The sequence below is a fragment of the Phaethon aethereus genome (genome assembly GCF_964289735.1).
Source record: "Phaethon aethereus genome assembly, chromosome: 11".
Classification (NCBI taxonomy): Eukaryota; Metazoa; Chordata; class Aves; order Phaethontiformes; family Phaethontidae; genus Phaethon; species Phaethon aethereus.
In genome coordinates, this window is record NC_138587.1 from 4,697,391 (window position 1) to 4,709,464 (window position 12,074).

The following is a 12,074-nucleotide window of genomic DNA, read 5'->3' on the forward strand; positions in this document are numbered from 1 at the left end:
TTCAGTAGGGCAATGTATACAGCTACAAGGAACCTTAAGGTTTACGGAACACGAATCACTAGAATGAAATGAGCGCTGCAGATGGAATTCATATTTGAAAAGTGAAAAACCTTCACACTAAAAACTACTTGCCTGAGACTGAATTGGGAACACAGTTGTGTAACCGCTAGTCTGCTACCTTCTAGAGACAACTAACAGACAAATAATCATCCCAGGCGTTCAGAAAATCATTTTACCACGATATAATAGGCATATACTAGAGGCCATTGGAAACTGAAGTTTCTAATTGGGCTTCTACTTTGCCATACAGCAAAACCCACTAAAAGGACAACTGAGCTGGTACGCGGCTTTGGTGCATGCGAGAATTCCACCCCACCATCCACAATGAACAAAAAGCTGTTCTCTTTTATTGTTTTTTTCAGTATTTGAATATCTGCCTTGTAAGAGAAATCGGTTTTGCCCAGTGCTATGTCTGGTACTTCAGGTGTGGTCTGGCGAGCTTTTTATGGCGTGTTCTGGAGTGCTTTTAAATCATCTCCCGGCAGAAGCAGATCCCGAGAGCGGTAACCTTTCCCGGTCTCCCTCACTGACACCCCGGCGGCGTTAACGGGACATTAACCGGCTGTGCAGCGCAGAGAGGTACCGCTCTTCCGTCCGGCAGCGAGAGCCTCGCAGGGCCTTCGCACTCTCCCCCCAGCCCGCGGGGCGGCGGCGGGGCCGGCCGGTGTCGTGCTCCTGCCGCGCCCCGGCCATGCCCGCGATCCCCCGCGTCCCACCGACCGCACGCCAAGCGCGACGACAGCCGGTACCCCTCCTTCCTCGCCTCGTCGTGCCGGGGCCTGCCCTCCTCCTCCCCCCTCGCAGCCCTGCTGCTCGCCCAAGTCTCCCCCGGCCGGGGAGCTCCCCACTCCACCGCCATCCCCTCAGGCCCCCCCCGCCCCGTCCCCCCGTCCCCCCGTCCCCGGGCTCCCGGTTACCTGCCGCCGCGCGGGGGGGCGGCCGCGCGCACAGGCCGGAGCCCGCCCCGAGACAAAGGTACCCCAGTCCCTGGCGGGGCCGCGGGGCGACCCCCGGGGCGGCCCGGCGGGGCGGGGCCGGGGCGGGGCCGGGGCGGGCAGCGCGCGGCGGCGCTCTGCGCAGGCGGCGGCGGGGAGAGCGGTCGGCGGCGGCGGCGCGCGCGGAGGGCCGGGCCCGGCGGGGCCGGGGCGGGCGCGGGGGCTTCCCGGCACGGCCGCGGGCTGCGCTTGGCGCCGGGGCCGCTGCTCGGGCGGCGGAGACAGCCGGTCGGTCCGTACCGACCGCCGAGTCTTGCCCGCCCCGTCCCGGCGCCGCACGTCGGTCCCTTCGGCTGAGCTGCTTCCCTTTCTTTTTTCTTTTTCTTTTTTTTTTTTCTTTTTCGCTCGTGTTTGGCAAAGCGGAAGGAGGATGGGGTTCGAGCTGGATCGCTTCAGCGGGGACGTGGATCCCGACTTCAAATGCAACCTGTGCAACAAAGTTTTGGAGGACCCGCTGACCACCCCCTGCGGCCACGTCTTCTGCGCCGGCTGCGTGCTGCCCTGGGTGGTGCAGCAGGGCAGCTGCCCCGTCAACTGCCAGCGCATCTCCACCAAGGAGCTCAACCACGTCCTGCCGCTGAAGAGCCTCATCCTCAAGCTGGACATCAAGTGCGACAACCACGCGCGGGGCTGCGAGGCGGTGGTGCCGCTGCAGCAGCTGGGCGAGCACGCCGAGACCTGCGACTTCTCCCCCGCCAAGTGCCGCAACCGCGGCTGCCGCCAGGTGCTCAACCTGCGCGATGTGGAGGCGCACATGCGGGAGCGCTGCGAGGCGCGGCCCGCCGGCCTCTGCCAGCAGGGCTGCGGCCTGATGCTCACCCACGGCGAGCGCCGCGCCGGCGCCCACGGCTGCCTGCGCGCCCTGCGCGCCCACGGCGCCGCGCTGCAGGCGCGGGCGACGGCGCTGGAGAAGGCGCTGAAGAAGGAGGCGCTGCGCGCCGGCAAGCGGGAGCAGTCGCTGCTGTCGCGACTGGCGGCGGCGCAGCTGGAGCTGCAGGTGACGGCGCTGCGCTACCAGAAGCGCTTCACGCAGTACAGCGCCCGCCTCGACGCCCTGGCCCGCGCCCGCGCCGCCTCCCCCGGCAAGGTAAGGGGGGGCCCGGCGGCGGCGGCGCGGCCCCTCGGGAGGCGTTCCCCCGCTGGCGGGGGTGGGAGGCCCGGCCCCGCGCTCCCCGGGTGCCCCTCGGCAGCGGCAGGAAGGGCCCGGCGGGGCGGCCGAGCCGCGCGGAAGGCGGGAGGCGCGTTCCCGCGGAAGGCGGAGGCCCCACGGGGCCCCCAGCCCTGCGTGGGGGCTGCGCGCCCGCCCGCGAGCGCTGGAGCCTGGCGGGGGGCGGCCGCCGTCCGTGAGCGGGAGCTGTCCTGAGGCGCCCGGCCGGCCCCCGGCTCCTTTGAAATACCCGAGCTCTGGGGCTTAATCGCCGTGAGCTACCGGTTGCCCTGTGTATAGATGTATTTTCTAATGTGACCGCCATTGATATCTGGACCCCATATGGCAACTCGCACGTCAAAATACCAAGGTCACGGTATTACTATTTTTTTTCCTTGGTTCTCTCCCCGAAGAAACCTCTAAAGAGAAAAATTGGAATTTCCAGGGCTGGAAATAGTATTAAACCACCAGAACTCGACTCCCAGGAGTAACACAAAGCAAAGTGATTTGGAAGAGGCTGCTGCGATCCAATGCTTTCCAGACCCTTAGCTCACCTAGCGTCCCAGAACACGGCTTCCCACAAAATGCAGTCTGTAGCATTAACTGTTACGCAGCTTGGACACCCCGCCAGCTGTTTCGTGATCTGAAGCCATCCTCTTTGTGACACCCGTGTCCAAATACAAGACGTCTGCTGTGTACTTCTTCCCTCCCCTCCCCCCCCGGAGTCACACAGGGTTCTTGAAAAGCTCAATTTAGGCTGAGAAAAATTAACTTGACTTCAGCCCCTCAGAATTAGACCATTTCTAAAATGACCAGAATCAAAAGCCAGAGCTGCAAGAATCCCTGAGTTTTAATTGGAATGAGGCTCCCCAGCGAGAGAAGCCCTAGAAGCCAATTATCTTTTAAATGAAGACATACAAAGTCCTCCCGGTGACCCAGAATGTGCTACCATGGACACAGCAGTATTAAACTGTTCAAAACTGTCAAACATCTGTATTCACGCCTTTGGTAATGTTGAGGCTCTAAAAGCTGTGTAAAGGAACCAAAACTTCATGTTTAGAGGTTGTTGGGTTTTTTTTTTAAATCCATGGCAAAACAACCCGTCGTGTTTTGCTAAACTCAAAACAGAAAGAGTATTTTAATACTAAATGTACCGTTTCAACTTCTGGCAATCCTGGGCGCGGTGCTGGTTAAAATCTTAGTAAAACTATTAAATAAATCGGGGGTTCACATTCATACCGAGATTCGGGACAGTTCTTCTGTCTCCTCCTTTTCCTACAGCGCCCTGTACTTTGCAGGGCCACGCTCCAGAGCTTTCTGCTCCCACAGCTTAGCGCGCAGCTGCCTCCGTTCCCTCTCGCACTGCTGGTGGTGGGCAAGCCCTTGGTACAGTCCTGCTGTCGGAAGTTGTCTCGCTGAATCTCTACCTTCTCATCTCTGACCTAATCCTAATGGCGCACCTCTATTCTCACGCTTCCCCTCCGTCATTTCTTTGTGGCTGGTGTTGATAATGACGGTTTTGCATTATTTAGCTCTGTGTAGTGAGCTGCTGTTAGCGTGAAAGGTGCTGCTCCAGATAGTTGTAGATGTGCATGGTACATAGTTTCCAGCAGTACTTTTTATCACATTTGCAGATACAGCTGGCCGAGACGACTCTGCTCGTTTTCAGCCGTATTACAAAAGGCTGTTATACAGTTTTCTGAAGCAGCGCCTGATCTGAAGAAAGCTGGAAGGTGTCATGTCACCACAGACTTGTGGTCTAGCGGTCAATCAATTCCATGTCTTTCACAGCATTTTGGGCAGCTTTCCAATACTAACAGCTTTAGTCTGCCCAGCTCCCAAAGAAGTACAATCAGGAAACTTGCATCTTTGTGCACTGGAGAGTTTTTAAAAGACCCTTGGTAATCACCTAGTGCAGGGGATGCTTTACCAATTTTGGGCTGTGGCACGCTTCCAAGTTTTTACTCTGGGCTTATTTTCTCAGAGACGCTAGCGTAGACTGTGCAGTGTGCGATGGCAGGGCATAAGTACTTGCGTAAGGATTAGGTCCTGAACACATGGATTATGTGTACGGTAATGTAAAATAACTTATTTCAATTTCAGAAGTAATTGCTTATTCAAAGCATGCAGTGCCATTGCTATCATTATTTAATGATAATCATTATTCATATTTCATGTATTTCGTTATAAGATGTTCAGTCTACATTAAAACACAAGTAGGCCTGGTACTAACAAACTGGGTTCATAGGTTAAATGTGGTGATTCCAAAACTTACTGTAGGATGTTCTGGCTCCTCAGTAGGTGAAGAAAAATAGTCTTCTGACTGACCAACTTCTGATGGTTGCTTGTTGCTACAGATGTGGAACCAATCTAGAATGAATCAGATGACATATCCTCCAGTCAAAACAGAAGAAACGCCCACGTACAGTTCTGCTTAAATGCTTAGTTAAAGGGGAAATATGATATTGAGGGACATTAGGCCATTCATGAAAGACCCAAATTCGTGGTCTTTTGGCTTGGGCAAACGTTTTCAGCAGCTTTGGAGACCCAAGTCTGGGTTTGCCTTAGCATAGACTTCCTTTGTGATACTGGAAGTCACATAGCTTTCCTATGCTTCGATCTCCCATTTCTGAAGTGAATTTTATAACACTGCCACAACTATATTGAGAGAAGACATACATAAAATATGTATTTTATACACACTCTTCTGTAAATCTCTCTCAGTTTTATAAGTCCCTTAAACAGATACATGTCCTGTAAGTGACTCCAGTTGTTTTCCATGTGTGTTCTTTCCCATCTTCTTTGCCACTGAGGGAACATTTTAATTTTACTGGGTATTTACTGGATGCCTGATCTGTGCTTATTTCAAAAGACAAGTCTGAAGGTTTATTGAGAGAGCGAGTATTTATTCTTTGATGGGAAGAGGTGAGGCTTATTCTTGACGAGCTTGAGGAGGGAGTGGTAGGGAAGATGGTGTGTCTCACTCAAAATTAGTATTTCCTTTGATCAGACATGTCAATCCTGAAACATCAAAGTCTAAATAATCAGAAAAAACCTCATACTATTCAAACAATGCTTAATCCTTGCTGGAACATAGCACTGTTCACACCTATTGATAAGCTGATCTGGTCGTTCCTTTATGTACACATCAAAGTCCTTTGGGAAGAAATGAGTAAGGGAGAATCAGAAGCAATTCCTGGTGCTGCTTCCAGCCTGTGGTGGAGGCCCTTCTGCTGTACTGACGACCAAAGGCAGGGACAGACTTTCAGTAAATGTATCGGACATACAGGAGCTAGTTCATGATCTGGTAGTTAAGACGTCTGGTTTAATGCCTCTGTGGAGGTGTGTCGTGGTTTAGCCCCAGCTGGCAACTGAGCCCCACGCAGCCGCTCGCTCACTCCCCCATGGTGGGACGGGGGAGAATCTGAAGAGTAAAAGTGAGAAAACTCATGGTTTGAGATAAAGACAGTTTAATAGGTAAAGCAAAAGCCATGTACGCAAGCAGAGCAAAACAAGGAATTCCTTCACTTCCCCCCATGGGCAGGCAGGAGTTCAGCCATCTCCAGGGAAGCAGGGCTCCATCACGCGTAATGGTTTCTTGGGAAGACAGACACCATCACCCCCAACTGGTCCCTCCACACCTTCCTCCTTCTTCGTCCCAGCTTTATATACGGACCATGATGTCATATAGTATGGAATATCCCTTTGTCCAGTCTGGGTCAGCTGTCCCAGCTGTGTCCCCTCCCAGCTTCCCGTGCACCCCCAGTCTGCTCGCTGCAGGCCAGCACGAGAAGCTGGACTGTCCTTGCCTGCTTAGCAACAACTCAAAACATCAGCACGTTATCAACATTTTCTTATCACAAATCCAAAACATATCCTCACACTAGCTTCTATGAAGAAAATTAACTCTATCCTGGCTGAAACAAGGACAAGGTGGTAACACAAGTTTTAACTGTATAAAAGCCAGATGAAGTCCTTCAAAAGAAGATGCTACTTTTTTCCTCAGACTGTCCCCAAGCAGGATCTGCCAGGCTGGTCCTGGCAGCCCTTTCGCCAGTAAACAAGGAGCTGAAGTGCTTCCTGTAACGAAGACAGACCTTTGTAGCCACAGCACTACCTAAGAAATTAGACTCTTCCAATGTCTAAAGGAAAAGGGAGTCTGTTAGCTCCACGTTACTCAGCTGGGAAGTACAGTAATTTGAAGAATTATGTTTAAGAGTTCTGTTCGGCTGTGGGGAATACAACACGCCAGTAACCGTCCGGTCCTGCTGCTGCCGAACCAGATGACGGGGCAGGGCTGGGTGCTGGCCACCGCATTTCCACAGTTACCTCACTGTTTAATGATTGTTTCGCTGGAACACGAGACATGTTAGAGGGGAAGAGAAAGGCAGAGCCCTGGAAAAATCATTTGCATCGTGGCTTCCTTATGAAGCAAAGAAGGTTGTTCAAGAAATTTTTTAAAGACTTGAGACGTGAATCTGCAAAAGCAACCACGTGTTAAGGCAAGGCGCTGCTGCCTCGCCGGTGCCGGGGCAGTCCCGCACGGAGGATGGGATTAGTGCTTTGCCGTGACATGTGCCCTGTAATACCAGTCTGCTGCCACAGAGAAGATGGACACGGCATACAAATCCATCAGAACTGGCTGGAAAGTTTCTTTAACACCCCGCGCCCCCCCGGACATTTTTTGGGAATACCTACAAAAAACTTTTTTCCCCACAACTTTAGACTCATTCAAACCCACCTGCTTTGATACTTGTCCTACTAGGTATAAAAGCATCAAATCATAGCCACATAAGAAGGCTTTAATGAAAACATTCAACTTTAATTACTGAAAGTGTCTTGAGAGCAATGTTGTAATTGTTTCGTGATCGTTCTTTTCAAAAAGGCGTAATAGGGGAGTTGGCACTAGCTTGTCCTTGTCTTTCAAATCCCGAATTATCAGTGTCTGAAAGTGGTCTCACAGGACTGGAAGTTTGCTCCTTGAAATCCTGTCTGAAGTCTGGGTTTGAAGACTTGCCTTTACTTCATTTTTCAGTCCACTTCTGGGTACCTCGTTCTCACTGATGCCGAGCGTGTAGGCAAATTCAAATAAAATCAGTCAGAGCTTATTCATGTTTCTCTGTATTGGGTCCAAGTCCATTTATTATTCGACCTGCAGGAAAGGTAATGATCACGAATGAAAAAGAAAATTGTAACCCAAATTTTCAGGTGAAGTATGTGGTGCAGCTCCTCTGCGGTGGAGCTCCGAGCATGCGGTCAGCGGAGCTCTGCCAGTTTACACTGGCAGGGAATTGGGTTTTGTTATCATCCCCAAATCTGTAAGAGTAATTCAGTAATCCAGGATTACTTTGACATTTTTTTATGAGTTTAATAGACATTAGTATTTGATTGACAACTTCAAATTGACATGTTAGAAGAAAAATGCACAAACTAGAAACATCTGCATCGAATTACCATGTCACTGTTGTAATTTTTGTCATTAATTGGTTATGAAAACCAGACTTGTAAGATAACTTCCTCAAACTTTTTTGTGTTCATAACTTTTTCACCCTTTGGATAAAACAAAGAAAAAGATCTTGGAGGTAGCAAGGTTCATATATATCTGTAGATGCACAATATACCGATCCTATTTGGATTTCTAAAAAAAAAATACTGTTATTTAGATGGCTTTTTGTGGTGTTCTGCTGTTGTCTGTTGAATAGTTTTGTACTGTTGTGCTGTAAATAACAGCCACTTGTTTGAGATTGAAGTTAGTACATTGTGAAGGTTTAGTTGTCTTTGACAATACATGCACTTGCTTTTGACTTAATGAAAGTTAATAGACCTAAGTAGCATCCCAGTGTCATAAAGGACATTTTGTATGAGTTTGTATCTGTAGCTAGGAACAAGCTGGGTTAAGAGGACGGGATAACAGTTCATGTTTACGCAGTCCCCCAAATACTACAGGTCCATCCAATCTTTGTTGTGCATTTTTTGTCCAATCAAAGAACTGTTCACAGAAGAATTTCGTATTTTGGGGAATTAACATACTGATTTCCAACGATGGAAGATTTCTGGTTTGCTAGTACTAAAATTCCGAAGAAAAAATTATTCATGGCAGGTGCTGTGAATAGCAACTGGCATCCTAGGCCTTTTACTAAATTTGTAGCAGTTTTGTTTAATGCTGTTTTCTAAGACTCGCCAGAGAATTTCTGTAGTATAATACTTCATGTTTGATATTGTTTAAAACAATGTCATGTAGATAGCACTAGAGAGAAGCAACATAAAAATGCAGTCTTAAGATCCAGTCACACTCAAGCATTGGAAAAGTCAAGAATTTGACTACTGGAAACATGGAGTATTTTACATAACACATCACATATGACTAGGTCAAGTAGTTGCAGGAACTAGTATTACATTTAAATATCTTCTGTTGCTGTTAAGTGTCTCACTGTAGGTCTCAATAAAAAATACGCATAAATCTTGCAGGGTGGGTTTTGCAGAGAAGCACTGCTGGAGGACGGTGGGGTGGCTGGAGTGCGGAGGCTGGGAGCTGCTGACTTTGCTCCTGCAAAGTTGTTCTAAACATTTTTCGCTAAACTACATGGGGAAAAAAAAAAAGACATCAACCCAACAAGTATCATCTATCCTACTTACCAGTGCACACAAATATTTTGAATATGTTTATCTGTTCTTTGTAGGGTGAAGAAACCAAAGCACTGACTCTCGTCCTTCATCGTGACTCTGGCTCTCTTGGATTTAATATTATTGGTGGCCGACCATGCGTGGTATGTTAATTGTTAAAATATGTTTGCCCTTTCCAGTTGGGAAAAGCATGTAGGTCAACACTTAGAGGAAAAATGCTGCTGACAAGCATTTGGTTCTCTTGGGATTCTTTCAGAGCAGATTTTATATTCAGATTTGTATCGGATGTCTGTTAACTGCGCTGTCTTTTCTCTCACAACGTGTTTATTCTTGCACATCATCACAGCTAGCAACTCTTAATATTGGTGCCGCGTCACTCCCAAAATGGTGAAACCTGTGGCATCTCTTTCTCAGACCATACTGCTTTGAAGGTGGTACATGAGTTCAGGGCCTACAGCTTTAGGCCCTTTACAGTTCATTAAGGAAACGTTACTTAATGTTCCTTTCCACCAGATATTAAGCAGCCCTTTGTGCAGGTGAAGGGATGTAACTTAACCTACTTTTGAATTCTGTGTTTTCAGCAGATGTTTCCTGCACCGTACACTCACTAATGTATTTTTTCTGGATGCTTGTTGGCTGGAGCTGCTGCATCTGACTTTAATTAGATCAGGGAGTGGATTATGCCTTGTCCTAGTAATTTAGAAAGTATTCAGAACTACTTCTTGGCCGCTCAGAAATCTGACATTAATCACGATTTATTCCTAGTAAATTCACTTGAAAGTTATTCCCTCTTTATAGTTAGAGTTTTTCAATTTTCCAAGACATTGTTCTACACTGGTGGAAGCTGGTGACACAATACACAGGAATATGAAAATACCTTGTTAGGTATAAGTTGTTACTCATGGTTGTATTTCTAAGCCTTCAGAGGAAGAGCTGTGCAACTAAAAATAAAAACGCGCTCTTGTCTTATGCTTGATGTGCAAGCAGGCTGCCGTCTCACTGGATTTTTCATTAAGAATAATTGTAATGACAATTACTACTGAGCTGGCCTAAGTCAGAGGAAGATTATTATCGTGCAACTAATTTACCTAATGGGAGTCCATTCCTGGTTGTTTAATCTTTCAAAATGCGAGTGTTGGGTGTTCTCATTAGCACAAAGTAATTCCACATTAAGGCATCAATGAGCATATTTCTTTCAAATAACATGCACAGTTGTGACATGGACAAGTTTTAGCTGAGGGCAAATTATAGTTAGTTCAAGGTACAGTAACACTTTTTTCATTTCATCCTTAAAGGACAATCAAGATGGTTCATCTAGTGAAGGAATTTTTGTGTCGAAAATAGTTGACACGGGGCCTGCTGCTAAGGAAGGAGGGCTACAGATTCATGACAGGATTATTGAGGTATGTGAATACACTATCCAGTCTCTCTTTTAATAGTGCAAGTTCCATCTCAGGTCTTCAAATGGCATGATGTTTAGCGTGGGTTTAGGAGAAATGTACCGTGGTAAACACTGTCTAGAAGACACATCTGTTAAAATACGCTTGACTTGATTCAGTGCTGACCTTCATGGCTTTAGGTACAGTTCTTACCTAAATATAGAAACCAGATTATGGATGGTATGCGCATGTCCTGGCTTTCTGAGGAGCTAGCATCTATCTGGTATGCCGTAGATATTTCTTTTTAAAGCTATTGGAAACTTGTAAGTTATTTAGTTAAAACCATATGTGAAATATCTGTGTTGTAAACCATCATTTTGTTTTTCTTCATATTTAAGACCAAGTTTTGAACAGTTAGAAAAACTTCTGCTCTGCAATTTCTGTATGGTTTATTATAAACCTAAGTAACTCCCTTAAAGTTGTTTGTAAGTTCTTATATTACTCAGGTTGCAGTTTGAATTTCTTCTCATTTTGCCAAAGTCTTGACCTCAGTAAAAAGTCCTTCCTGTGAAAGAGATGGTTGCTTGAAACGTTTCTCGCGATTTGCAGTGAGAGAGAAAAAGGTTAGTTTTCATGAAACAAAATGCAGCTGATTGTGAGTCTGTTCCCATTGTTTAGCATTTTACAGTTAAGAAAAAGTATTCTTCACTGTCTTATTTTTGTAGGCTGGAGAACTTTGAGAGTCTATTGTTCAAAAAGATAAGTGCGGTGTTTGTTGCCAAGGATATCATGGAACAGCCAGTTTCTCTAAGTAATGGAATTCCATTGCTCTTATGTTTTGCAAATGAGCAATAAACAGCTGTTAAGGATTTTCTGTTGGCAGGGGACAATGCGTATTTGCTATTTTCTGTACTGTTATGGTAAATTGTATTCACAATTTACTAAGGATATAAAATATTAATTAAGTTTCTTCATATGGGAAAGAATGGAGCCACAGTAGCAGAACTATAAAAAGATAAGAAGCTGAGCTGTGAAATGATCCAGAGTTGCTTAAACTATATCTATGATGTAAGGTAATTGCGAAAAGGTCTGGACAATTTTGAGAGAACTATGCAATTTTGTTTGAACTGAAAATTTTCCCATAAGCGTGTATTTCCCCAAAGCATTTTCGAAAAGCTGACATCCGTTTCTGAAGTAGTACATAGTCACATAAACCAAACAACTGTACGAAAACCAAAACTTCGGGAAATCAAATACCCCAAAGTTAGGAAATCTCCTAGTGTCTCTGCACAAGCCTGGTTCAGTCTCCCTGCGTGTAAGCGCTGTTACTCAGCCTGTAATTGCAGTCATACGGCGCTTGTCTGTAGAAGTGACTCTCGCGCAGGGGACAAGAGCAGCTAACCTCCGCGGGCTCTGCAGCATCTGCTCTCTCCTGCAAGGGACCTCCCTCCTTATTACTTTACATGCACACACACACAATTTTTTTTTTTACTCCCTCCTCACTACTCCATTTCTCCACAAGTTTAGCATTTGGCAACGTTGGCGCAGGCCAGGCTAAGCAATAAATACCATTATGCTGGACACACACTGAGAACCTGAGCAGAACACCGCGGAAGACAGGCTAGGTGAGCTTCCCTGCTGTACTTCTTGGCTGTGTCTCCTCTCTGAGTGGAGTCATGCCTATGTGAGCGGTGTTTGTGCAGGGTCTTTTCCACAGTTCAAACTGCATTTTCACATAAGAAAAAACCCCAGAATAAAGACAGTAGCGCCATTTGAGTATTTGTTACACTCCAAGGGTAGCAGGAACCCATGTGCTGACATGGGTTGACATGTGTTGACAGCTCTTGTTGTGCTGACCACAACCTCTTT

General features: G+C 47.1%; 1 protein-coding gene across 1 annotated transcript in view; it reads left to right on the forward strand.

Moving 5' to 3' along the window:
• Positions 1 to 630: 630 nt before the first annotated feature.
• PDZRN3 (PDZ domain containing ring finger 3) overlaps positions 631 to 12,074 on the forward strand; it is a gene marked incomplete at its 5' end in the record, with an annotated part of 144,596 nt that continues 133,152 nt past the window's right edge. The window contains 3 exons of the mRNA XM_082004664.1: positions 631 to 2,142; positions 8,883 to 8,969; positions 10,122 to 10,229. Of these exons, the coding sequence (XP_081860790.1) occupies positions 1,426 to 2,142; positions 8,883 to 8,969; positions 10,122 to 10,229 (912 nt within the window). The remainder of the gene's footprint in view (positions 2,143 to 8,882; positions 8,970 to 10,121; positions 10,230 to 12,074) is intronic.